General features: G+C 37.2%; 4 protein-coding genes across 7 annotated transcripts in view; 3 read left to right on the plus strand and 1 right to left on the minus strand.

The window, feature by feature from the left end:
• Positions 1-2,777, plus strand: part of coro2aa (coronin 2Aa) — a 38,178-nt gene extending 35,401 nt beyond the window's left edge. For both annotated transcript variants that reach the window (XM_055019889.1, XM_055019890.1), the window contains exon 12: positions 200-2,777. In XM_055019889.1, the coding sequence (XP_054875864.1) occupies positions 200-331 (132 nt within the window). In that variant the 3' untranslated portion in view covers positions 332-2,777. The remainder of the gene's footprint in view (positions 1-199) is intronic.
• Positions 2,778-2,858: 81 nt separating this feature from the next.
• Positions 2,859-12,421, minus strand: anp32b (acidic (leucine-rich) nuclear phosphoprotein 32 family, member B). 2 transcript variants are annotated; one of them, XM_055019893.1, is made up of 7 exons: positions 12,151-12,421; positions 7,232-7,381; positions 7,029-7,151; positions 6,740-6,932; positions 4,581-4,705; positions 4,419-4,485; positions 2,859-3,571 (listed from the first exon to the last, which is right to left on the minus strand). In XM_055019893.1, the coding sequence occupies exons 1-7, from the start codon at positions 12,202-12,204 to the stop codon at positions 3,492-3,494; spliced, it is 792 nt and encodes a 263-aa protein (XP_054875868.1). In that variant the 5' UTR covers positions 12,205-12,421; the 3' UTR covers positions 2,859-3,491. The 2 variants fall into 2 exon arrangements, with proteins under 2 accessions (XP_054875868.1, XP_054875867.1); XM_055019892.1 differs by having other exon boundaries at positions 2,859-3,574; positions 12,151-12,419.
• A 4,395-nt stretch (positions 12,422-16,816) lies between these two features.
• hemgn (hemogen) lies at positions 16,817-20,023 on the plus strand. 2 transcript variants are annotated; one of them, XM_055019823.1, is made up of 4 exons: positions 16,817-17,000; positions 17,607-17,697; positions 17,997-18,808; positions 19,669-20,023. In XM_055019823.1, the coding sequence occupies exons 1-4, from the start codon at positions 16,934-16,936 to the stop codon at positions 19,779-19,781; spliced, it is 1,083 nt and encodes a 360-aa protein (XP_054875798.1). In that variant the 5' UTR covers positions 16,817-16,933; the 3' UTR covers positions 19,782-20,023. The 2 variants fall into 2 exon arrangements, with proteins under 2 accessions (XP_054875798.1, XP_054875799.1); XM_055019824.1 differs by having other exon boundaries at positions 17,607-17,685.
• Positions 20,024-21,155: 1,132 nt separating this feature from the next.
• On the plus strand, positions 21,156-27,098 carry trmo (tRNA methyltransferase O). Its single transcript, XM_055019832.1, has 6 exons — positions 21,156-21,613; positions 22,308-22,447; positions 23,192-23,366; positions 24,513-24,670; positions 25,525-26,055; positions 26,748-27,098. The coding sequence occupies exons 1-6, from the start codon at positions 21,525-21,527 to the stop codon at positions 26,990-26,992; spliced, it is 1,338 nt and encodes a 445-aa protein (XP_054875807.1). The 5' UTR covers positions 21,156-21,524; the 3' UTR covers positions 26,993-27,098.
• The last annotated feature ends 441 nt before the right edge of the window (positions 27,099-27,539 follow it).

Raw genomic sequence — 27,539 nt, forward strand, 5'->3', positions numbered from 1 at the left:
CTTCCATTAAATTAGCAGTTTTAGCATATCGTCCGTTTTAGCATCATATTGGCAAAACTTCTGCTGTGGTTTTTTGCTTGTGTTGTGGTTTTTGCCTTTTGTTGACATTTGGATTTACGTCAACTTCAGAGATTCGCCTCATTTCCACTGTGGGTAAAACATCCTTTCGCTCTTCCTCGTGTTTTCTGTGTGCCTGCAGCTGCGTCTGAAGTTCCTGAAGCAGCAGGAGGAGATCCGGCGGCTGAGGGAGCTCCTCAACCAGAGGGATGTGCGCGTCAAGCAGCTCGAGCTGGAGATTAAGAACATCAAGAACTCCCAGACGCAGAGCTAACTTTTATGAGCGTCCCGGTTTGCCCCACGGCGCTGAGCGGGACAAATCTGGGAATCAGAAACGCCTCGTTCTTTAAAACTTCCTGGCTCTCCCGAGACTCAAACCTCGACCTTCAGCCAACACTTGGTGCACATATTCTTTGCTCGTGTACATAAACTTTTTACCTTTGCCCTGTTTCTTTTATACACTTCACTGCTATGCAAGTTTACTGTAATATTTTTAGCTTTTATTTTTTAACAGATGTTTGAGCCTGAGCCGAAAATGCTGAATTTATTTTGTGTGCTTGATTTATTTTTTTTCTCCTGTATTTAAACTGCTGTAAGTGAATGAATGTGAACGAGCTAAACGAATGACCTGCCTGTTGAACCCGAGCTCTGCCTGTCTATAAGCCACAGATCGCTTTATTACAGCTTTTATCTGGAAACAGATAAATTTTAATGTGTACACTAAATCTGATGCCATGTATGAGTTTTAACCCTAATTTTTATATTTATTTTGAAATGCGGGCAGGGAATACACATTTTAATCAGGAATTTTAATTCTAGGATGTGATTTATTTGGCAAATATATGAAGATGAAAATTAACCAAATGCTATTTTTATTTTTTTGCTGTGAAAAACTTAATGACTTATGATTGTCTCCTTTCATTTTTGCGGGGTATATGTTTTTTATTTGACAGTTTTAAGGTTAAACACCAAATCCGCAAAGAACAATAACTTCCTGATGAGGTTTAAGTAACATAAGGAGGGAAGTTTCTATCATGAGTTTCTGCTTACAGTCAATGAAAACACAATTTTTAAGATTAGAAAATTACATCAGACCAATAAAAAACGTTTTAATACAAAAATGTGAGCTAAAACTGCTTAATTCATCCATCCATCCATCCATTTTCTAACACCCTTGAGCCGGGTGGGGTCGGGAGGTGTTCTGGTGCCTATCTCCAGCGTTCCGGGCGAGAGGAGGGGTCACTCTGGACAGGTCACCAGTCTGTCGCTTAAAATCATCTTAAATGTAATGTTCAAAAGGTGCTTTTGACCCAGTAAATGAGGAATATATAGTCTGTTTTAATTTATTTTATATAACTATATTTTTTGTTTTCCTTGGTAGTTTTCTTATGTGTTTTAAGACACTGGATTGCAGCAAATGCATACAAAACAAATATGTTTGTCTGTTTTTAACAGATTTTTATTTAGGAAATTCATTACTAAATGGCACCAAACAAAAGTTTTAAATCACAAAGATAAGTTATAAAATGATAGATTTTTCCTGTAATCTTTTTTTAAATTTGATAGACTTTGGTTTAGCTAATTTTATGTCCTGTTAAATCCAAATTCTCAGGATCAGCCTTGTTTAGGGCACTAAATGCAATCCAGACTGTTGATGCATGATAAAAGAAGACTGTTTCTTAATTTCCATGGAGAGGATTAAGGATGACTGTGATCATGCATGGTCAGTAAAGGGTTACATGTGCTGCTAATCTCAACGAATGAGCCAGTGTCCCGTCAGCACATAGCAGAAAATTGCAACAAAACAGTTCAAATGTGAGTTTTATCCTCCGTGGCCAACATTTTGTTTTAATGAATCAGTTTTTATCTTGAATAATCCGTCAGGTTTTGCTGTATTTTTGTGTCTCATTTCACAGACAAAACCTTAACACTCCGTCTGCTTCGGTTGGTTTTTATGAATCTGAAACAATTTCTGCATACATGTGTCGTAATCTCTTATTTTTCCACAATTTACGGTAGTTTAGCAGCCTTTTTTTAAGTACGCTTATAAAAGGCTCACTTTCTCAGCATGAAAATGACCAAAATGCAAAACTTTTATTTATAAATATATTGATAAACGTGTTACGTTTTTGTCTTCTTACTTGGTACTGCCCCCTTACTTTTTATACCCTTTCTTACGCTTGGGGCTAAAAATCGGAGCTAACTCGCTACCTAGCTACTTTTGCTGCACTTAGCGCCGTTGTTTGCGCATGCGCACTGACAAGTACTCGAAAAAGTCCCTTCGTTGTAATGGCGGCTGGTGAACGAGTGAAGAAAACACCAACTGTGAAGGGACAAATGATGGGCTAACGTCTATTTTTTGTTAATATCCAGTTTACCCACACCATCTTTGATCATCTGGTAGATCGCAATCAGCTCTAGTTTAGTTTGGCAGGACTTGAAGAATGCCAAGAAGCCATAGAAAAGGACGTTTTTCGGCCACTTCCCAAACTGATGTCAGCTAAGATGATTAGCCTGGCCAACGCCTTTCCATGCACTTCCGCTCCCCAATGACAGATTAAAGGATTTGTCCAACATGCATGAAATAATCACAGTAACTTCAGGTATGTTTCTGGTCAGGAAAGAACATTGATTTAACATTTTGAAGAATGTCATTTTAAATTATACCCTCACCTTTAAAATGTATTTAAACGCTTTTCTCTTTTCATTCAAAAATATTGAATGAAAACTAACCCTATCTGTAATTTTATTAATTTTAATTAAGGCAGCAGAAAAGCAAAGCAGGGAGCGAGAAAAGCCAAAAATGTTAACATTTTATTTACAAAGTTTTTTTTTGTCATACAGAAAGTAAAAATGTAGCTACAACCTTGATTTGTGCAACAGGCCGCCACACTAAAAACCATGGCCTGCTGGTTGCACAGCTGCTATAGCAATAATTTTATTGGGAAAAAATAACAGAAAAAAATAGGGAAATAATAAACCCAACAAAAAAAATAAAAGGAAAACAATTAATCCAACAAAATATTAAAAACACAGACCCAAAACTAGATACCAGTCCCAAAGTCCTCACACGGGAATACATAAAGAGGGATGGACAGTGGAAATGTGGAATGCTGAGTGGTCGGCTGCCTGAGAACCTCTGGGGTTGCGGGTGGAAGCGAAGTGGGGGCGTTAGGTGGCTCTCAGTTCCTTGGTGTGGGAGGAAGAAGAAGAAAAAAATTAAAGATGGGGATTGTGGGAGGGGGCAGCTCCACTCGGCCCACCCGTCGGTACAGTCTTGCTCGTAAAAAGAGCGCAGTGCTGGGGGGAGGGAGAGGAGGGACAAGTTGACACGGTTTAAAAAGGCGGTGCGAGTTGTTGGAGGGTGGACGTTCGGGTTTGTGAGGGGGTCAAAGAGGGAAAAACTCGGTAGGCTCTCGTTTTCAGTTTTGCATTTAATCGTCGTCTTCGTCATCCTCATCGTCGTCTTCGTCTTCTGCATCTCGCTTTCTCTTCTGGCCTTTCCCGGCTTCTGCTTCTGGGTTGAACATATACAGGAAAAAAAAAAACTTCATTAAACTAATGGAAGAAAAGCTACAATTAATTATGCAAAAAATCTGCCTAAATCATCAAGTCCTGTGTTATTTACTAGGATTATGGCCACATGTTTGTGTATATATTCCATATTCAGGCGACACTCTGTTCTTAACAAGCGCCCTCTAGTGTTCAAACTGTCACACCAGGAGAGTAAAGTTTTATAATTTTGTAGAAGTTTTATAATTTTGGTCAAATTTTATATTATGCATAAAGTGAAGACAAACTGAATTCCAAAAACAAAACTTTCCAATGGGCGGAGCCAAAAGACTGGGGGCGTGGTCAGATCCATATGCATTTCTTGGCTCCGCCCACTTCAAGGAATTTATCATTTATTTTTTCAGAATTTGTTTATTGGAAGAAAATTCTCACTTTCTCTTTGAGAAACAATCAAGTCTTGGCATTTCCCAAATCACAAATTAATTATTTCTGGATCTTTGACTTGCATCATTTATTAAGTTCTGTTGCTGTTTTTAATAAATTCATGTAAATTTTCTCATTCAATTTTATTAAGAACTGATTTTTTTAAACCAATTCTCAGGACTGAAATATAACTATTGTGTAAAAACAAGAAGAAATTTTGGTTTTTAAAATCAGTTTATTTGCAATTTCAGATGTTATTCTCTATTTTAAATCCAGAAAGGAAGAAGAGCTTCGTTAGCTTCAGACTAAAATTTGGATTATATTTAAAACAAAAAAGAATTTTGTTTCGATTCATTAAAACTCATGTTTGCTCAATGCATTTTATCATCCATTTGTGTAAATATGAGCTTTAAATAGCGACTCACCGTCTTCGTCTTCATCCTCATCTTCATCCTCATCCTCCACCTCTCCATCCTGGCCGAATTCGTCGTCCTTCATCAAAAACATTTATTTACAAGTTAAAAATTTTTTAAAAAAGCAGCACACTTTATGTAAACAATCTATCAGGATTGTTTGGGTTTTCTTACCTCCTCCTCACCACTAACTTCCTCATCATCCTCTTCTCCTTCTACCTCCTCTTCATCTTCCTCATCATCATCTTCCTCATCAAAGTCTTCCTCCTCCCCATCTTCGTCTTCCTCCTCCTCTCCCTCTGTAAAAATAAAACAAAAGAAATAATAAGTAAAACTCGGATTCTCCAAAATCTGATTTTTCCCTTCAGTCAGTGAATGCACCATGCAGTAGCAAACAAAAAACATCTGCTACATTAAAAAAAATAAAAAATCATTTTATAACTTTTCCCTTATTTTAAATGTAATTTTTCTGTAATTACACATCCAGTGGTCACTTTAAAAATATTTACAGGAGTAAAGATGCAGGTTCATCACTTTTTCCATATAATGTCCAATGTTGGCTTATTTTATTTGCAAAATTCAAATATTTATTCCCTTTTAATTAAACGATTAACATGACAAATCTGATATATATAAAAGCTTTGTACGTATTGACCTTCAGCATTATTCTGCATGCAGTAATACTGTATTGCAGGATAAATGGTGTCGGTGCTAAATTTCAACCAGCCCCCAAGTGGAAACCAGGGGAAATACTCCTGGAACCGTCTGGGAAATCTAGATCAAAGATTTTCCTCATCTATTGAATGCAACTCCATGAAACAGAGACGTTATATACTTCTATTTTATATTTTTCAGTGAACTGCCATCAAACTTTATGTCATGAATTTAATATTCTGTCATTTTATAAACATGCATAATTATCTACATCTGAGCTGAATAAATGTTTTCCAAGCAAAAAGTTTCTGCAAGTTTCAGATATATTCATAGAGAAAAAAATATTTAGGATATATTTTATACTATCTGATGTCGGCTAATTTTGTGTTAATGTCAGCAATCCATGTTTTTTCCATCTTGTTTATGTTTCTGTAATGGGAGGGTGTTGGTCATGTGGTATTTTTTTGGTCATGTGAGTCAGTGATGCAGCACAGGATTGTGGGTATCTAACTGAAGCAGAGAAATAATGTCAGCAACATATAAGATATCGCTACATTTCGATTATCAAAGCAGAAATATAAATATAGGACTTCTTTTTTGACCTGAATATTTATATCAGTGCATTTCTATGCAACACCTTTGTATTTAAATTTCTTTGTATTTTAATTCCACCCCATTTGACTCTTCAACAATGATGATCATCAGATAAGGAAGTTATTAAACCGACAACCAGAGACAATAAAAGTGAGACAGAAGGATTTGATATAGGTAGAGATGAGTTTCAAATGTAATATTTGAATCAGAATTTTTCTGACAAATCTACAAGATGCATAACCAGAGGACAAAAATATTTCCAAACTGGAGCCTGTAACAGCCGTAAATAACCAAACGTATGTTCACACCAGCCCCGTTTAATCCGCTTTAATTAAACTCCAGTCTATTTGTCTACAAGATCCGGTTTGTTTGGGGAGATTTGAACCCGAAATCAAATTCTAACGCCGACCAACAAAGCAAACACTAGTCCACCTAAAAATCAAGGATTTGGTCCAGTGTAAGTGAACTCTAGTTTGATAGGAGTGCATATGTGAACGCCAAGCGGACCAGAAACTGCATCAATAGGAAGTAGAGTATTGTGCAGTGCATTTTGGGTAAATACAACCAAAACAAACATGAGTTTCTACCAATGCTTTTTTTTTACCAATGACAAGAGAGAAATCCTACAGCCACTGAAATCTGACGCGACTCCATTTTTGTTCATATTTTGTTAAGGAAGTTGCACTCAATATCTGCATTCGCAGGATGACGGCCCAGCATATTTTTTAAATGACATCGCGTGAGAAAACTCATTCATGTGATTTTAATTGTATTTTTTTAATGTTAACAAAAAAATTGACAAAGTTTTTTGCACATTTGAAATGGAAACAGCTACTGTCTTCTTCAGAGGCTCACATGTTTCCTTCAGTGATTCCTGGTGCAGCGCCCCTATGGGCGAGGAGGGGAGCAGCTTTTTCAAATGGTCTGGTTTGTGAAGTGTGAAAGCAAACGGCATCAACTGAAAATGTAACAGTATTGCAATTTTGGTCCCCAAACAAACCGAGTCTTCCGAACTATCTGGTGCCAAAACACCATAAGAGATTCGAACTTTGCTTGAGCACAAATTTAATTTTAAAACTTCATACCTTCGTCCTCATCATCATCCACGCCGTCTCCATCCACCTCTCCGTCAGAGTCGGAGGCTTCCCTGTCCTCCATGTCGTAGCCGTCCAGGTAGGTGAGCTGAGGCAGCAGCTTGAAGACGCTCTCTCTGTAGTCGTTCAGGTTTGTTACTTCACAGTTGAACAGGTCCAAACTCTTCAGGTTTTCCAGCTTTTTCTGCAGACACAGGACAAAAATAAAAAAAAGTTCATAAACATGTGATATGAAATGTGTATTAGAGTGGAGTAAAGCTCTATGCAGACAGAAACATACCAACGGTTCCAACGTGCTGATGTCTTTCAATTTGTTTCCGCTCAGGTTTAGATGTGTGAGGTTGGGGAGTTTCTCTGCTAAAACGTCAAGGCCGCCGCTGATTCTGTTGTCACTCAACTCCAGCTGGAAGGTAAGTAGACAGAGACGTCAGCACCAGCTGGCGGCCAATCTCACGTTAAGAAGCTGCGATGGTAAAATCTTACCTTTTTCAGTTTCGCTAGTTTAGGCAGGTTGGACACTGAGATTAGGCCGACATTTATCAAACTGAGGAATTCGAGGTTGACGAACTCGGCTGTGAGGCCTTCGATTTTCCCTTCAACCGACCGACAATTATCGAGAACGAGTTCTCGTACCTGAAATTAGATTTTAAAAAATGGTATTAATCAATTTTATTACTCAATTATACAAAAGTCAATCATTAGGAGTAAGACAAATGAGATTTAAGAGCAAAACATTAATTTACATGTTTTTGTTATTAAATAGAGAAGCATTACAGACTAAAACATCCAACATCTAATATAATGCAGTTTGGATCATCACTCAGGGTGACTGTCTTTATTTTTTGAAAACGGAAAGAAATATTAAAAAGGTCAGATATATCCAAGATCAAGCTATACTGTTAAGACACAAAAACTCAAAATAAAACAAATGAAATGTTTAATTTTACATTTTTCTTTACCATAATTTCTATTTTAGATGCAAGAATATGTTGGCATACAAACATGTTTACGGTCAAATCATTCAATGCAGGTGACAACTCAACAAGCCCACATCTCGACACTTCCACCACTGTGCTTGGTAGTTGGTATATAGGATTTCTGAGTTGCAGAGTCGCACTGATTGCAGTTTTTTGACCATCATTGTTTCACTATGACGTTTTATTATTCAACAACATATCCGAGGCCTGCAGAGTCTGAGGTAAAGCTACTGGGTTTTTGGCCATTTCTGTGAGCTCACTGTAGATTGATGAATTTCAAATAGTCTGGAAAAACTTTTTGGCCCTTCCCTGATTGAGGGGCATCAATTGCTTATGTACATTTGCTGCTGACATTTCTCCACTTTGCCAACAAACAGACCTATTCCCTCTAGACCAAAAACTAACACAATTGCTGCTTTTATAGAAGGTAGTCACACTAAAGATGATTAAAGTGAAATCTATTTAATAATAAGCAACTGAATGCCAATTCTTTAGCCAAGCCTATAGAAATAGAATGCAATTTTAGTTGTAAAATGTGGTTTTCACTTGAATGTTGGACAAAAATTCTAACCTACATCTGACTATTAAATCTAATTAGTTTGTACTTAAATTGATATAAATTTGACCAACTTGTCAGGTAAAGTGTTAATCTAGATGACACATTTTAAAGTTTTATTCAGTCATTATAAGATGTAATTTAGTTTTAGTCAATTTAGCCATCTGTAGTCATTTCAGTTTCAGTCAATTAATTCTTGAAAGAACATCAAAGAAATTATCAAGAAATAACCTGTCAAAGCAGAGAAATCTATTTTTCCACACACCTGAATTAGATCTGATTAATTCAGTTTTCATTTCTGCCTTGTTCGGGAAAGAAGATTGAGAAAAAAGTGTGGTTACATTGTTTGTATTTAAAATTAACCTGTAATAAAGTGCCTAAAGAATAACTGTCCCTAAATAAGCTTAATTTATTAATTCTATCAATCTAATTGTTTTGTAATATAAAAACTTTTTAATGGTGGCTTCAAATTTGATTATTGAACAATAGTAATGTGGGATCTTTTCTAGTTTTTAACATCTGAGATCAGATTTAATTATTGTTTTATCTTAGAGATATAGTTTCACTATAATTTTTAATTCTCAATACATGCACTTTTCAACATATTTTGCTTTCACAATAAGATAAGAATAAAGCATAAAAACATGTTTTTTGTTCATGAAATACTTTTCAAAACGACCTACAGACAGGGTAGATGTCAATTTAAAAAAAATCTTTATTCATGTGTTGATCATTATTCTTTCAGGGACATTTTGTAACGTTAAATATGAGAAAAACAACTCCATAGGCGGAGTTTGTCTGAGTCAGCTTGAACTCACACTGGTTGCACAATTAAATGTTGGACGAAAACAATAAAAAGCAGGACTAGCAGAGGGAAAAACGTCGAAATGAATGTAGTTTCTGGTCCTAAAACGACTTTCTGTGCGTGTCCTTCGCCATGCCGACACAGATAACCGACCGCTTTCTTAAAATCCAAACAGAGCAATGCAGTAGCTTGCTAAGGCTTCGGTGATGCAGCCACTAATGACAAAGCAATGATTTTTGGAAGCTAGCTGGCTACAGCTAGCCATTGCCCCCTTTTATAAACGCTGCGGAGCGGCAGAGCAGCTGCTACAGACCGCCCGCCATTAGACAGCACCACAGCAACGGAAAAGGACTGCCAACACACCCCCGAAAAGATTCACCCCTTTTCGATAAAACCAGCTTTCAATAAGAGGGTAAAAGTGGAATATTCATCGTCGTCGAGTGAACGACCCAGGTTGTTTTACGACTCGCTTTGAGGTAGAAGTTGCGAAGGAGAGAGAACGGAAAATTAGTGAGGAAAAAAAAAACAAAGATGGAGACGGTTCCTTTCCGCCAGGGCTTCAAAGACGACAGAGCGACAACATGGCGACTCCAAAGCTACAGTATGCAGCTCTCCCAACACTTCAATGGCGGACAAGGATGTTTAGCACGACTGATTACAGATATTTAAACCTAAAAACAACACTTTTTATGTCTGAAAAATGTCTTTAGTCAAAGCGTGGCTTGAGTGGGAACGCCGACCGTCGAGTTTTCGGTTGCCCACGCACGAAACGCGGAGCACCGGATCTCCGTGTCACGCAGGCAGGCTGACTTGGTCTATGGGGCCGCCAGCAAGCCAACACGTCAATTCGATTAGCTGCGTATGCGAAGTTTAGTTTTAATATTCATCTACACAACAGCTAATCGTGTAATTTTAAGTGTATGAGTGGATGAAATATTGTCTTTGGTTAATGTAGAAAAGGGGCAATATGGCGACCATGAAGTTCGCTTCCGAATTGTAGCTTCGTTGAGTAAAGGGCTGTTTCACTGCTTTAGAAGTAACCTGGACTTAAAGTACATAATGGCCTGAAAATATAGCTGGCAATCTTTGAAGCTTTTATAACCGTTTGCGAAATAAATATTATTTATCTTTATCAGAAATAAAGCGTCAACCCTGTTTAAGTATTGTATTCTTTGATCTACAGGTAAATTAAGCCATTTTGAATAGGGGGGAAAGGACACCCGATTTTTAAACTTTCACAAATTGAACACAGGTTTCAGATGTTATAAGAATCCATATCTAGATAGCCAGCCTTAGTTTAAATCAATCTAAGTTCTATTTTTGGATATGAACACGATGTGGTCTGCTCTACACAGCAAGAAAATAAGCCATGTGCATTATTGTTTCACTATATGCAAGACCTAAAAACAAATTTGTATGTTTAAAGCCTATTAAAACATTTCCATTTGATTCATATTTAAAAATCAAAATGCATTTTTTCTCAAATCAAGTTTCAAAGATAATGTGTTTTAAATTTTCCTTAAGTGTAAGAAACTCCAGTGTAATTTAAATAGGTGCTGTTAGATTAACAAGAGTGTAATGTAAATTAGATGTGAAAACAAGAAAGCACTGATGAATGATTGCAGCTTCATTGGTCAAAAGATTAGTTTCAATGAGTCTGGCTTTTGTGTGGAACAATCCAATTTGTGATTGACTTGAAATGTTTTGGTTTTTAATCTAAAAACTCTCCAAGATGGTCTACATGCCAAAAATGTAAAACCGAATCTGCGTTTAGCCTCTTCTATTGTTCTAATGCTTCAAACTAGTTTCAAAGATTATGTGAAATAAGCATTTAACTGTCATTGTTTGTGCTTTCTCCAATAAATAACTTCCAAGTATGATCTAACATCCTAAACTATCTTTACAAGATTTGTAATCCATTTCTACAATGGATTAATGAGTAATCAATTGTAGAACTGATTAATTTAACTCATACAGTTTGTAAAATGGATCCCATCCTGAATGTAAATGTATAAAAATACATTGAGTTTTTAACAAATCATGAATTCTGTTTAGTGTGGAATATTTCAACCCAGGTTTGGCTAGAATCAGCATTTTAGATTTAAAACTAAAACTATCCAATATGGCCTTAACAGAAGTGAAATGGCCCTTTACGCGAGGGATCTGCGAATCACGAGCGAACTTCGGCGTCGTGGTAATATGGCGGGAACAAATTCCTAAGTTAGCTGGCTGGGTCGCGAATAATGGCAGCGCCTGATTCCATTTAAAACACGGGCAGTTTTCAGAGTCTCGCGGCGAAATACAGTATGTGTGACCACAAAAGCCTGTAACACGAGTTGATTTTGTAGATTTACGTTAAGACATAGTAACGGCGTACGCTTTTTAAACGCATATTTATTAAAAATAAGATATAGGAGTGGTTATGCATTTCGTATAAACTGTATTTACTGTGTGAGGAGAGTAGCATTCCACAGTCGAGGTATAAGTGGGGTTTTTGTTATTTTCGCTGGTTAAATGTAACATTAAGTGCCACGACTCTTGATTTCGCCGATAATTAAACTCGTTTTAAACATCCAGGCTTCTGAAATCTGAATTAGTGTGTGCTTAAAAAGCGCCGATTTCTTTCTCTCTCTCCTTTTTTAGCAGTTGAGCTAGCAGCAAACATGGCTTCCGATGAGCGTATAAAACATAGCGCCGTGTGCATGCCAAACGGCGGCGGAGGAAGCAGCAGCAGGAATAAGTTTACAGATTGTGCTTAGAGCCGTGTGTGCGTGAAGCGGCAACCGAAGAGGCTGCGAAACGGTTAAAGCACTGCAATAATAATGTCAGCAAACTGGGGGGGAACCGCCGTTTCAAAGTGACCATTGAATCCAGCTTTTCTCGTCTCGTTGCCCCCTGAATAATACGCCCAATCCGCAACAGTATCGAGAGATTAATGCTTGTTATGCGACTGTTTTTACTATCTGCTACAAAGGAGGAAACAGCCTGAAAACCCATGTGGTCACCATTAGCGAGGGGCTAGCCAGAAAACTAAAGGGTTGGTTTTAAAAAAAGCACGACTCACATCAGACGGTGTCCTGTTTCTTAGCTCCAAGTGGATCCTCTTTTTCATGTCCATCTTTTCCCCCTGTGGAAGTGAAACTTTTTCCTCTCTCTCGGGTTCTGCTGGGATCTTCCGTCCAAAACGGCAGAGATGCCCCTTATGGAGGGAGAATATAGGGCTGTGTAATGAAGTGAGCCGAACGCTAAGTTAGTCGGAGAGAAGGGGAAACCATGGAGGGAAACAGGACTGAAACAAAATATATGCTCAACAGCGCCCCCCTCCGCCCCGAACCGCCCATAGCCTCTGAAAGGGGCAATGCAGTCAGAAAACATGACGCGGCCCCCATGAAATGGATCTCTGGTGCAGCTGGTTTCTGCGAAGAAGTTCAAATGTCTAAATAGTAAAGAATTATTTTAAAGATACCAACCAGATGCTTCTGTAAAATGAATCAGGGGGAACTTTAGATGTAGTTAAAATGCTCTGTATTGTGTTTTGTCTGCTGTTTTTGTTGTGAAAACACTTTTTAATAGAAATAAAATCTACCAATTCAAGAAACAAGCTCCCCCGTGTGTGCATGTTTCCAGTGACATCATTTAATTTGCTAAATTCCAACTTAAAGGCTTTTAAAAGTCTTAATTGTCTCCAGATTTTCTAAAATGGGCCTCAAATTACATGTAATTCTGCCTCTCACTTCAAAATCGAGTCATTCCTTGTTTTTTCATAGATTTTCTAAATGTTAACTTTTTAGGTTTTTTTGTGTTTTTCATATATATATAAATATATATATATATATTTTAAATGCACTCATTCATTTGTTCTAAGACTTGTCCTTATTATAGTTACATTGTATTGAAACTACAAGGCCTGTTAACCCTTGAACTAACTCTTTTCCTGACTTTTTGTAGTTTGGTTTGGGCTTCTTTTGCTTTTTTATGTGTTCATTGGGTATGAATTGATGATCAGTTGGTATGAAAACATTGTTTGCAACTTTAAAAAGACCAAAAATGTGAAAAATGGCAATGATCAAATGGTCAGGTTCTTTTTGGTCAGTTTTTGTCTCCTTTTTTCATCTTGATTTACCTTTTTAATCAAATTAATCCTGCAAAGACATTTCTATTCTTTTTATAGTGTTTACTGTCAGTCTGTTTGCTTGATTCTGGTGCCTCTTGTGACATCGTCAATCCAAATGCACTCAGTCAAAGCCAATAGAGATTATTTTCCTCAATGCTCTTTTTAAAAAACATTGTGATTAGAATCAAAATACTTCACAAATCAGGTTTTTAGCTTATTCTTTCAGTATATTTTTCAATCGAATAAAAAATATTTATTGGTTCTACCTTTAACCTTTAAAGAGATCCAAAATAAATTACATTTTTGATTCCATTGAAGTATTTTGTAATGTTATTTAAACCTATTCTGAATCATTACACTTGTTATTGATTTGGATGTGCATAGAGTATTTTACACATCTGAGTATTGCTCTGTTTGTTAGTTGAACCTCATAATTCATGTTTATATATGTTAATATTCTTTCCGATATAACAGGAAATGGAAAACAATCTTTGTCTTAGAATTTTATTAGATTATATAGATAATTTTCTTAACCCTTAGCAGGAAATATTTTTTCACTCTATTATCAGTTATAAATTAGTGAAAAAAGATTGAACATTACTTACAGTTTTACAAGTTAAAAGCAATTTGTATTTGGAAAAACACACATTAAAAACATCCAAAGATGTAACACTTTATAGTAAAATTGAATAGACTAATTGTGTTTTGCTGTTAAACACAACTCAATCAAGATAAAATCTATCATTTCATAAATTGTTACATTTCTGCCACCATAAACTGTACGGTGTAACTCAGTCCAACTTAAAATCTGTTGTGAAATCATGCTTTGTCTGAAAAAGAATCCAAAAATACTTCTCTCCTTCTCCCTTTTTCTTCTCGGCTGGGACACATGGCTTGGAAAGAGGTTTGGAGCAAAGAGAGCATTGTGCACACGAGGAGCCTCGGTCCCCCTCCTTCAACCCAATGCATTTACTTCCTGACACCCTGAAGTCCTAAACACTGCAGAATATTTCTAAATGTGACTATTGCTGTGGTTAAAAAATAAAAATAAAACAAATTTATCTCTAGAAATCTGGATTTTAACAAATTTATTAGATGTTTTTATAGGTCTTAGTGGAAATCCTTTCCAGACGCTACAACTGCAGCCTGTAGATGGCGCTGTAGTATCATTTGGTTGATCACACAGACGTTCCTCAGTTTTAGGAGCTGAGGGTGGCTGACAGTCCTTCCTGCTTTCTGGCTTCCGTAATTTGGAGGCCCATGCATACCTAGAAGGAGTCTATCTCAGCTCAAAGATTTTAGGATTTAATCTGAAGACATATAAAGACATGAAAATACAGAAAAATACTTATATTTTTCTTTCAATCAACCAGATTTTATAGTTTTAGAAGTTACTGTGAGTAGTAATCCAAAACACTTTTCACCAATATATCCAGAAGTGACAGCATCACCCTTGTGCTTTTATGACTAATTCAACAGAGATCCAATCAAATGGTGTTACTGATGTCACAATGAGGGCAATTGAGATTACCATCTCTATTAACTGTGACGTAAAAACATCTATACCTGGAATATCCATTCACTAGTTCAGTTATCACAGCTAGAAACTAGTAATCAGGCCTGAAATCTGAGTGCAGTGATGGACTCAGACCTGAATATTCAAAGTCACATGAAGACAGTTAAAAAGCCTGAAGAACATTTCCAGGATTACAGGACTATTCTTCCAGCAAGATTTAAAGAAACTCATCAAAGTTCTTATCTTTAGTCGTATTGATTACTGCAACAGTGTCTTCACAAGTCTGCCTAAAAGAACAATCAGACAATGCTATACAATTGAAATGTCTTATACACATAAATCTGACAGATTGGTTAATCAGTATTCCTGGCAGCAAGAAAATTAAAGAACATCCCGTTATTTCACCATATTCAACACATAACATGTCACTTAAATACATTACAAACAGTTTGGGCCGAATACTGATTCTTGTGGTACCCCAGAACCTATGTTTAATAATAATGACATATGATTACCTATTTGTACAAAGAGTTGATGGTTTTAACTTTTAACCAGTTTATCACCGTGTTATAATTAATGATAAGCTTTCTTTTAATCAAAGAAAACAGCATTTTTTCTAAATGCACAGTGATTGTTGTTTTCATATGTTGTGGCCAAAGTCTCCAGCAACACAGAAAAAAGTCACCAGAGGAGTCTGAAAATGTTGCTAAATATGGTGATAAAGAAGCTAAGTTGGCAGATGTGCTTTCCCTGGTCCTGACCACACCCCCACACATAGCCACGCCCATTTATCACATGGCCCCGCCCACTTTAGTGGAATTTTTTAAAAATTTTGTCTGGGGTGGGTTATGCTTTCACAAGGGGGTTAGTTACAATTTAAAAAGCAGCATGACACACACCGAGCTATTAAACTAAAAATAAACCCTGGAAATATTTGACTTTTGAAACTTAGCAATTTAAAAAAAAAAAATTTGTTTTTTGGGCAGAAATTTAGTAATTTTTTTTCTGACTATAATGACTCAAATACAAAACTGATGAGTTAGAAAGCAGTTTTTAAGGCGTGAACCAACTTGAGATACATTCTTTGGGACTCCCACAAATGAAATGAAATGAAATGAAATTAGTTTTATTTACTTTCAGTTTATTAATTTAGTTTCTATATTATTTACTATAATTATTTTTTATTTTAAAAAGTTTTCAAATTAGAATTCATTATTTCAGGAGCAAAAGAAGCCTCCTGTTCACTAAGTTTGTGTACAAAAACAAGAAATTTGACTATTTTTGTGGCTTTTCTCTAAAAAGAAAACAACAAAGTCCACAAGTCTTCTAGAACAATTTTTGACAGATGAGACCAAAATATGGTCACATAAAATGAAGCTGGGTCATCCACACCATTGGCTGACAAAGACAGGAATCCAGTTGACACAATGGCCCAGTCAAAGCCCAGATCTTAACCTGATTGGAATAAGGCGTTGTGAATTTAAGAAACCCAGTTTTACAAAAGAAAATGTGTCCTCCTTCACCGACTGATAATGTCAAGCAGAAAACTGCTGTTCCTCTTGAATCGAGGAATTTCCTTATTCCGCATTCTCTAAACAGCTTGGACGTTTAGTGTCTTTTAATCTGTTCGTTTGGTTTTATTTTCTCCTCTGAGTGGCTTGAACACACACATGGGGACTCAATATGCTGAGAGCAGATTGGGAACACTCCCAACTGAGCGCGCTCCGTCTGAGCGATAAGGAGGGGATGAACCCTGCTGCAGTCTGAAGGGTGGGATCTCTCATCTCACTTTGTTTGCTTCTGCCTAAAACACCTGCAGGGAGGCTTTCTGGGGAGCTGTTCTGATTATGTTTGATTTTTGTACAGAAATGTGAACAAAACTCTAACTTTTTTGCTTGTAACAAAATAATTCAGCAGGTTGCATGCAAACGTTTACACCATTCACACACTGACCGCCTCCATCCTCCTTTCCAAACACGCAACTTTCTCTTGCTTTACAGTTTTTTTTCTCCCTCTGACAGCTCAGTGCCAACTCCTCCAGCTTTACAAACACGATAAGGCCCAAGCTGCAAGAACTCTCCCAGCTCTGAGTAATGGTTAACCAGATAATTCGTCTAGAGGAGGGGGTGGGAAGAGACAACACAGTTTTTTTTTCTGTTCTGCGCGCTGTTTACTTGTGCGCCTTTACAGTTGAATTCATTCATATCTGCTGCCAGAATGGAGGAAACGTCGCAACAGGAGAATTTACAAGAAGCGGAGAATGAAAACCAACTTGAGGAGGAAGGTATTAGTTCTGCTTCTTTTTTAATTTATTTATTTGCATTTGATCTGACAGACGCAGTTTCTGTCTTAGGGGATTTATTTTAAAGTCAAAGATTGTTCCCGTATTGCAAAAATATACAATTTTACAAAGTATTTTTCTCTAGTTTCTGGTGCAAATATCTTATTAGACTTGAAGTAAGGCAAAACTAACTGAAAAGTAATTTTTCAGCTTATTTTAAGTCAATAATATAATATTGATGAAAAATTATGAGTTACACTGGCAGATAATTTCACTTATAGATAGATATTTTTCCATATCATAAGTGAAATAATTGGCCAATTTAATTACTACTTTTCCATCAATATTAAGGAATTATTAAAACAAACTCCCATATCTTGCTGAAAAGTTTTTTTTAATTGTATTATTTCAAGTGAACTAAGATATTTGCTTTAGCAACTAGACACAAAATACTAGGCAAGAATTTCAGTGCAAGAGTGATCAGTGTGCAGCCAGAGAGGAATAATCCTACAACAGAAACCAGGTCTTTCTGTTGCTGTGTGTCAAACAGCTGCAGATTAGTCCATATTTAAGTTTATACTAAAGTTTTTTGTTATGAATTTGTTTCAGGCGGGATCCGGCGGCGACTGAGAGACAGGGAGCTTCTCAGGAAGAGAAAAGCCGAAGCAGAAGAGAAGGAAACTAACCAGTGGGTTTTTGGGTAAATTTCTGTGAAGACAAACCATGTCAGCGAAAATACGAGTTCAAATGCTTATGCAGAATATTCAAGGTCAAAGTAGATGTTAATGTTTCTTTACAGTGCATGACGGTAACACTATCAGTTCTGGCTGCTTATCTCTCATCTCATTTATGTTGAATATGGAGCAAGAGGAAAGCAAAGGTTGCTCTGGTGGGTCTATGACGCCCCAGATCAGAGCCAGGAACTTTGTACTATTAGCTTAGCCAATGCATCACACCGCCCTGTGTCAGCTAGCTTAACAATTAGCTGGACTCTTTCAGGGTGGAGAGCCAGAGGAAAAGGTCACGAGGCGAAAACAAGAGCGGCACCAAAAGGAGAGGGAGGCCTCGGAAGACCGACCCTGTCCTGCAGTTCCCACTGCTTCAGGAAGAGGCTGAAGAGGTCATCTCGGGTCAAATACTGACCTCTCAGATTGGCGTCCCGACTGTGGAGTCACAACAAACTCCAGATGTAGATGCACCTGCTCATATGGTGGTCCAAAACTCACTTTTTGAGAAGCTAGAAGTAGATTCTGCTCCAGTTCCAGCCCAGTATTCAGTTCCAGATGTGCAGGTCCCAGTGCAAAATTCCTATGCCACTTCAGTCCCAGTAAAAGCTCAATATGCAGCTCCAGAACCAGTACAAGATCCCTATGCTGTGTCAGTCCCAATACAAGTTTCCTATTCCGCTCCACTCCCAGTAAAACCTCAGTATTCTGTCCCAGTCCCAGTAAAAGCTCCCTATGCCGCTCCGGAACCAGTACAAGTTCCCTATGCCGCTTCAATCCCAGTAAAAGCCTCTTACATGGTACCAATCCCAGTTCAATCTCCTGATGATGACCCAATTGAAGTTCAAACCTCCGATGATGTTCCAGTTCAATTTCCAGATCCTTTTCCAGTCCAAGCTTCATCCCAGGACCTTCCAGCTGCAGTCGCAAATGTCGCTTCAGCTGCAGTTCCGCCTCCTCCCCAGGTGGAGGAGCTCTACCCAGAATCTCCAGACAGAGAGACCCCAGAACAGGTTCTGATAGAAGACTTGGGCCCAGATGATGAAAAGGACATCTCTCCTTCAGAAAACGATAGAACAGATGAAGGTAGGAATGTTCTGATGATGCTCTCTTTGAAGCTGCAGAATGTAACTTTTATTAAAAATATATATTTTTTGTTATTCATACCATATTGTGACAAAATGGTATGAGACAGATAATCTGTGAAAAAGTCAAACTCCTCTGCTTTCTCACAGTCCTAACTAGAACAACCAATCAGAGCCAGGAGGCGGGTCTTAGCGCTGTCTATCACCTTCCTTTGTTCTCTGCTAAGCTGTAGCTATTACAGCCTGTTGTGAATGCTGATTGACTTATCCACTGATGATGGCTGATAAATGCTTTTCTTGTAACAGTAAGCTGTTTCCCCACAATTAGCACATTCAGCAGTGAGTGCATGAGGTTGATTGACAGTGCTAAAACACTCCTCCTGGCTCTGATTGGTTGTTTTTAGCTAGGACCGGTACATTTCTTCAGTAATTATAACAGGAGCTGGATCTTTCACATATTATCTACCTCTTATTATGCCAACATTTTGGCACTTTTAAAAAATATGTCAAATATAAAACATACATTTTTAAAAGTAAAAAATGTACTGCAGCTTTTATTACATTTTTAACTTAATTTTTTATTGTTTTTCAGTTGTTAAAAACAATAACAGATAATAGAATATATACAATAAATTCCTTAACCGCAAGTAATAGCAGTTCAGAGCATATGAATGAAGACAAAATAAATAACAGTAATATTAATAATAAAACGTGAAACCCAGTGTGAGACGTTCAAATAAACAAATGTTGCCAAGTTCAGGCAGAGTTTACATTTCTTCACGCGCTTCTTATCAGTAACAAAAAGTCAGATTAACCAGCCTTAACTGTTTTTTAACCGTTTTATCTATATATCTCTTCCAGGTTTAGATGAAACTCCACTGATGAACACGGCCGGCCAAAACAAAATATACTCAATCCCAACGCTATCCAGCCCTAGTCTGCCTCAGGAATACCTGCCAGGGAATCAGATATAAACTTTCCCCATCAAATGTCACTTCAGTCCAGATCTAGAAAACCCACATCCCTTTTTTTCTTGTTTAAGGTCACACTGTGTGTCTGAAGTTTATTTTGGTTAGTGTGCTTTTTCTTATTGCAGAGAGACAATTTTTATTGCTGTAACACTTTATTTGACTTCATGTCATAAATATTCATGAAGCCTTACTCATGTTCATGACAGGTGTTATGTCGTGTTTCTGACGGTGTCATGACAATCTTATTCACAACCCGTTAAATAAAGTGTTACTGTTATTGCTTATGTGAAAAAAATGCTTGAATGCAAACCATACCTGCATTGGTTATTTATTCTGAAATGTGCTTTACTGCAAACTAATACAAATTTGTCTTTTATTTTTTTGTACTTTGCATTGAGTAAAGAGCTAAATTTTACTTTCACTATTTAACTAAGAATAACTTGTAATTGTAATAGTGAATTATTTTTCATTTAATTTTGTAAAAAAATAGATTAAATAAAATTCCCTGCTTACATCATGAAAAGCTCGTCATTATTATCGTCTGAGACAGAAAGTTGTGTAAATTTTGATGAATTACATTTTTATGTTTAGGCTCATCAAGTTAAAGAGAAGTTAAAAAACTAGAACTTATACTTTTTTTTTATCAGTTACTTGACAGGAAAGAGCGTGGAGAGTTGAAGTAAACGACCCATTGTCTGCTCCACTAACTGAATCACACAGTGACAATAATTACAAAGTTCAACCTAGAACAGAACAAAGCTTTTAAAAATTGGTACTATAAGAAAAAAATAAGGGTTCTGTGAAGGATCTTTGTTTCTGTTGTACATATTGAGGTAGAGAGTTTGGTAATAAATAATTGTCATAATTACTGAGAAAAAAGTTTGAAAACACCAGCCCAAGTGTAATCAGTCTATAACCATACCTGTAACTAAACGTTGCAGATATGGTTATATAAATGTCCTGATCCTTTGGACTAACTTTATTCTGTTATTATAGTGAATCTGATTGCCCTGAAACTTGAACATACCCTTTAGCTGTCCTGGTAGCTTTTACTGGACATCTGCATCCTTTATCTAAAGTCATTGTTTCGGAGAGGTTATTGAAGGATCTCATTAAAAGTGTCAGTCAGAAAGAGAAAACACACAAATCACTGTATTATAGATACATACTACTGCACCGTGAATACAGTTACTAGGAATAGACTTGTAATATGTTATAAAAATTAGATGAAACAAACTGCTTGGTTGTTTTTGTAGGTTTCCAAAAACTGCTTTTTGAGAGTGCTTTTATATTTGCGTCTACTGAAGTAATTATAATGACTTCTTGTTATAACATCAAGCTCTCAAGGCCACTTTTTTTTATCATTTCACCTGCCTTTCTGCTGCCACCTGCTGTTAGAAGCATGAATGTGTAAACAATCTAAATCCACTCAATTATTTTCTCCCATGGCCGCAAAATTTTAGTTAATGATAATAAAGCGGCTATTATAGTGTTTCACGCTCTGTACATGCTCAGCTGGGCGCTATAATGCCTCATGTAAACTGTGTGTTTTTCACTGTAAATAGTCTTTGTTGGCCAACAATAAAATCCAACACGTGCTTCCTCCACGCCAACGTCGAGCTGCGCCCTCCGTCATGACGTTCGGACGACGGTTGGCTCATATGGGTTAGCTACTATCTTTATTATTTTCTGGCTAACCCGGTGAAACCTGTTTTCCCTCGTTGTTTCTTCTTCGTGTCTGTGAAAATGAGTCCGCTGTGTGAACACTGCGGGGAGAACATGAAGAAGATGAATCAACAAGTTTCTGTTATGCGGAAAGAAATAAAAAATCTGAGGTATGTTTAACTTTTAAAAGATCAAGCTGAAGTTAGCATCCGATTGGGCTGCTGGTTAAAGGGCTGTTTCACTAAATCTGAACTTTATTTGATTTGACATAGTTATTAAATGATAATAAAAAAAACCTCAGGCTGATCTTACCTGAATTGGATTATTTCAGGGTAAATTATTCCTAAAAATGCGTCTTGTGCAATTCGTTTTTTTTAGTTTATTCCACTGCATTGATTTATTGATAGTTTGGTATATCATGAACTGCATTTTAAATGCATTTTGAAACATTTCTGTCAGTTGCATAATAATTTTGTCCATTTTTGACTAGATTAACTCTTGGCATTTTCAAGCCTCCCCTCTTCTAAGGTGGTATAAATGGCTTCTCTTTATGTTTTCAAAAATAACAAATATATGTAATTTGTATAGCACTTTTCAAAACATTCAAAAAGAACATGAAGCAAAATTATAAAAAGGGAATATTCAAGTATGTAACATGTTAAAATATAGGTCACAGGTTGAGGCCAAATTTATTTTTGGTAGTGTTTATTCAAATCTGAAGTATTTTAGATTTTGAACTAAGGTATCCATATTTCTTACAAGTAGTGAAATAGCCCTTTAACCAGAATGTGAGGGTGGGAGGTCAGATGTCTCCAGTTTTGTACTCCAGTAATATCCTTTTTTTCTTCCATCTTTTCTAAACAGACAGACGTTGGACGGGGCTGTCAGAGCGCATCGCAAACATCTGATGTCGATTCAGGCTGCTGTGTCAAAGGCTGACTCTTCTGGCCACAATAAAAAAGATTGCTCATCTTCGTTATCAGCGCCAGACGCATTAGAACAAGGTGGATATCAGTGACGTGCGGTCAGAGCCTCACCTGTCGTACGGTTGACTACTTTAACTTTACAGCTGAAGTTGTCAAACTGTTAAATATCAAGATGTGTAATCATGACAACGATGGGTCATTTTTCAAACAAACCATCTCTCCTATCAACCATAAATATCATATCCCTGACTCCAAAGTCTCCCTGCCTGGGTTTCTGACCAAACCGACAGACAGAGATTCAAAGAGGAACAGCAAAAGCAAATAAAGTGGATTAGCAGTACTAGCCAACAACTGATGATGTCATCCAAGACATGTTCCTGTGGATTATCAGCTCTGCTGCCTGAAAATCTAGCTATTGGCATATCATGACTGCTATACAGTCTTCTGTCAGCGGTCTTTTCAGACTTGTTGCAACACTGACTGCTATTGGAGATCCTTTCTGCCCACAGCGTCACCTTCCACAAAAAGTCTTTTAAGTTACTTGGATGATATAAGTTACACCGTTTAATTCCTCTTTGAGAAAAATAAAGTATTATTTATTTGAACTGAAAATGATGACGTCAAACCAAAACTCCCACAAGATTATTAAGGTGTTGAGAATCCAGTGTCTTAAGAATTAACTTGGTCTTCATACAATCCAAACCTTCCACTGAGTTAGGTTAGATGTAAACAAACCAAAAAAATTATATATGTATGTGCTGCGTTTTCCTCTCCTGTTTCGATTGAACTACCTGCTTTTAAAATATTTTAACCACTCTGCAGGAAACATCCGGACTGTGCCGATCGGTTACATCAGCTCCTGTTTTTCCGTGAAGAACGGGACGCCCAGGCAGCCGACTATCTGCAGCCCGTCACGGGCTCAGCTGCGAATCCAGCAGAGCGTTTTCAACAACCCCGAACATTCGGTACTGGGCCTCGAGCAGTACTCACATGTCTGGTACGCCACGCATACACTGCACATATCTCCAGGATTCCTTTAACCTGTCAAGCTTAGAAAAGCCTCGAATGGGTTTTGTCCTGCTCGTGACCTTCTGACCTTCTGATAAACACTGTTTAATTTATTTATTTCATAAACTACAGGAAAGAATTGCTAATTCTAACTAAATTAAATCTACATGTCCAATATGGTTTCAAAGTGATCAACATTTTCTTATGGAGTCCCCCAAGGCCGAATGCTTGACCTCTTATTCTTTTGTTGTTGTGCTTTATGAAATAAATGAATTAAACTGATTCTAGGAAATTTGTTTAATAGTTTATTCAGGAAAATTCAAAGTTGTTGTTGATGTTAGTTTGAGATGCAAAATTAACATGAGTAGGAGGAAAATGCGGTGAGGTTCTCTATCTGCCCCAGGGTTGTTTCAGACACTTGATGCGAAAACTGGTGGCATGATGGGATTTTCAGCTCAGTTCCTTTTTTCACCTTGATAAACTGAATCAAAATCCACATAATTGCAGATGAAGCCCAAATTATGGTGTCTGCACATCCTGAAAGAGTCTTAAATTTATGTATCTAAAATTAAGGCCTTAAATTGTTTTAAATTTATTGGGGAAAAAACAACTTTGCCCTTAAATGTGTTAATCACAGGCCTTAAATTTTGTTGTGGTGGGATTATTTAATCTGGTATATTCTATTAAGTTTTTCTTGCTTCTCGTGGAAGCAAGAAAACCTACCATTAGCTGACTACTAATATATCCTTGGCTAATTAGCTAGCTAGCAAACAAGCTATCTACCTCCATGATGGGTCACTGCGCACTTATCTCCTGTTGGCTGATATTCTCTTTAGCCATTATACAAGAAACTTAAACTCTGCCTTTGAGGCAGAGACTCTTTTCCAACCCATATGTAGTTTTGAACTTATTCCGGTCAAACTGGCCACTTACCACTCCACCCCATGCTGAGGAGCATTATTGCTTGAAGATCCCAAAATTATCTTTTGTAACCACAAATATAGCCCTGAGATGATCTTAAGCAGAAACCTTTCTTCATTGAGTAGGACATCAAAATATTATGTTTTTGCTACTTTTTTCTGCAATTTTTGAAGTTTGGAAGTGGACCTTTATTGATAACATTCAATCTTTACAGGATTATTTTTCTTTTCCATAAAAACGGACATCAGGGTTACAAAGCCAAGGTGAAACCTCCCAGGCTGAACGGACAGAGAGTTGGAGTTTACTCGACACGAAGTCCACACCGACCAAACTCCCTAGGACTGACCCTGGCCAAGCTGGATAAAATTCAAGGTATGAAGCCATTTTGCATGAGATGGATGTAGACATATTGCTGTGGGAATTCACGAGTGAAAATCCCGCCCCTCTGCTCCCTGCTGGAGGGCAAAAAGCTGTTCGCTGACAATGACTAGCATTAGTTTTAGCTGTCAAGTCGTCAACATCATGCACTAAATAATAAATGTACATATGATGTATAAAAGAAAAGGGACACACTTCTTTGTCATCACTAGGCCTACTAGATTCAGTCGGTAAAAATACTGAATGTCTGACCTGTAACACTAAAAATACAGGTCAGGAAAAAGCTTTAAATGGAAAAAAATGGCGGAAGTAATAGGTCAGTTTTCTGGCTTGACTTTGACAACCGTAACATGTAGATGTGCTGCAGAATTTGTTGTCTTACAATTTAGTTAAAAAAAGGCGACCGTAGATTCAGTAGATTTAAATTAGCTAATCTACCACAGCAATCACTTATTAAAAATCGCAAAGTAAACATCAAGCCTAAAAACATAAAACTGTAATAGACTGAATGTTCTGCTTTTTGTGTGTTTTTTTTGGTGTTGACTCCTGACATATTAGTCACCTTGCTGTTGTCAGTTGCTATAGCAAAGGGTCTGTGCTGAGCGTTGTAGTTCTTCAATGGTTTCTCTGCATTATTTTGCTGTCACTAAATTAATAATTTTTATAGGTTTCACTTTGTTTTATGTCGTGGCAGCACAGTTATGGATGGCATGTGAAAGACTCAACTTTTTGCTTTCCAGCGTTCTCCATGAAATTTCCCCATGTAAACAATAACATGCAGTGGGTTTATAGTTCTTGTGGTGTGCGGCGTTTTGATTAAATCCTAAAATATTTAATTCATTTTCTAGGTGACACGCTGCATCTCTCAGATATTGATATGATTGCCGGCACTCCAGTCCTGGACATTAAACCGTACATCCCAGAATACGACTCTCTCAACACGAGAAAGCGGCTGGAATCAAACCCAGATCTACAGACTGAAGAGAAGGAGGTGAACATCTCAAGCTTCCATCAGGAAGACAAGACAGATGATGATGATGAGATTCTTCACCTGAAACAGAAATCGGAATTAGGAGTTTGTTTAACGCCGCCACAGACTCAGGTTTTTCCCAAAGAAGCTGCTAGTTTGCTGAAAGAAGTGGAGTCTTATGTAAACGAAGCTGATCTGACACCACCTGACTGTGAGGACAAAAACAAAGTGTCAGACTGTGGAAAAACCGAACCAGCAGCAGAGATCGTGGACCGGCCCAGTTATGGCAGTGATTCCAGTACAACCATCGCCGACTGGATCAGAGAGCCTCCGGTTTCCAGTCTGGATGTGCGTTTCACCCCTCAAGCTCAGAAACAGCTGGACGCGTTTCTTCCTGCACATTCCTCTGGTAAGACAATAGGTAAAAGTTTATGACCTCCACAAGATGGCGCTGTTGTTTCTGACTTCTTTTAAAACAAAAATCTCCAAACTTTTTGTTACATGAGCCAAAATTGTTAAGTAAAAGGTATTCACAAGCAAAACTAAACTAAATTAAAGCATGCAAAGAAAGTTGTCTAATTTTTTTATTTGACTTTTTTTTGTAGAAAAGAGATGTTATTCATGATAAATTCAAAATGTAAAAAGGATTGTGCCCATTTACCGTATCAAAAGAAAGGCTTCTAGTTTTTTTTATTTTTTCAGGCTGATTCAAACAAATTTATTCTCAGTTGTAAGAAGGACATTTAGGTCATTTTCTTTCAAATGCCAGCTGTAATTCACCAATTTTAATCAGTTAATTAAAGCAAATTTGAATGCAGCAAAAGTGGATTTTCAGTAAAAGTTTCTCGATAAACACGGTTCTAGTTACTATTAAAGCCTGGTTATAAAATGACAAATACTTTGTGTTATGCTTAACATTTTCCATTGCAAAAAAATTATATTAGCAATAATTTTACCACGATTTTAAAAAAGTTTAGTAAACAAATTTGTATCATTCTTGAACTGCAGTTGAGTGCCACAAAATATCAGTCTAAGGGCCACAAATGGCTCAAAAGCCACAATCTAGACACCCTTGTTTTAAAACCACGTCTCTCTTAACAGAACCGTCTGAGTGCGACAGACCCAGGTTTAAGTTTCTGCGCAGTCCAGAGGAGGCCGGCGCCGCCATCAGGGCTGTGCTGTCAGCAGACCCCAGGTCAGTTTACAGGAGAACCCGATGCAGAGACAGACTCTTCTTCTTCTCCCTGGACACGGCGGACGTCACCTGCTGGTTTGGACAGGGGTTCGCTGAGGTTCTGGAGGTCCGGCCTGTGAGACCACCTGGACCTGAAGATCCGTCTCAGTAAAACAATAAACTGCCTGTTAAATTCTCCTCACTGCAGTGTCTGAAGACAAAAGGATGCATTTTATTTTTTTCTCATCTTTGATGAAAAATAAATGGCTTTAAAGATGTTTTTCTTTGTCTTTTTTCAAAATGTATTACCTTTACAAATGATTGTGTTCAAATGTACAACAGATAGTCCACGTTTATTGGCACTCAGGGTGAAGATAAAATATATAAAAAGAGAGAGAGCAAGAGAGTACTCGTGCACACGCACACACACTTGCTCAACATATATCTTGAGTAGAAAAAATGCTACACATCCATAAGGCTATCACCACTACTCTGCTTTTTAGCAAAAAAAGTGCAAAAAATGTATTTTGTAATGCAGTCACATGTCAAACTCAGTTTATTTTTTAAAAAGCCTTTAAGCGGGTATTAATATTTTATTAAATGAATATTTATGCATTAAAAATTATTTTTGTATTTGTCTGATGTAATATTACCACATTGAATTACCTTTAAACATGAAGTAATAATTCAGAGAAATACTTTCCTGAAAACTTCAGTTT

This window comes from Poeciliopsis prolifica, unplaced genomic scaffold (assembly GCF_027474105.1).
Source record: "Poeciliopsis prolifica strain line A6 unplaced genomic scaffold, Auburn_PproV2 SCAFFOLD064, whole genome shotgun sequence".
Taxonomy (NCBI): domain Eukaryota; kingdom Metazoa; phylum Chordata; class Actinopteri; order Cyprinodontiformes; family Poeciliidae; genus Poeciliopsis; species Poeciliopsis prolifica.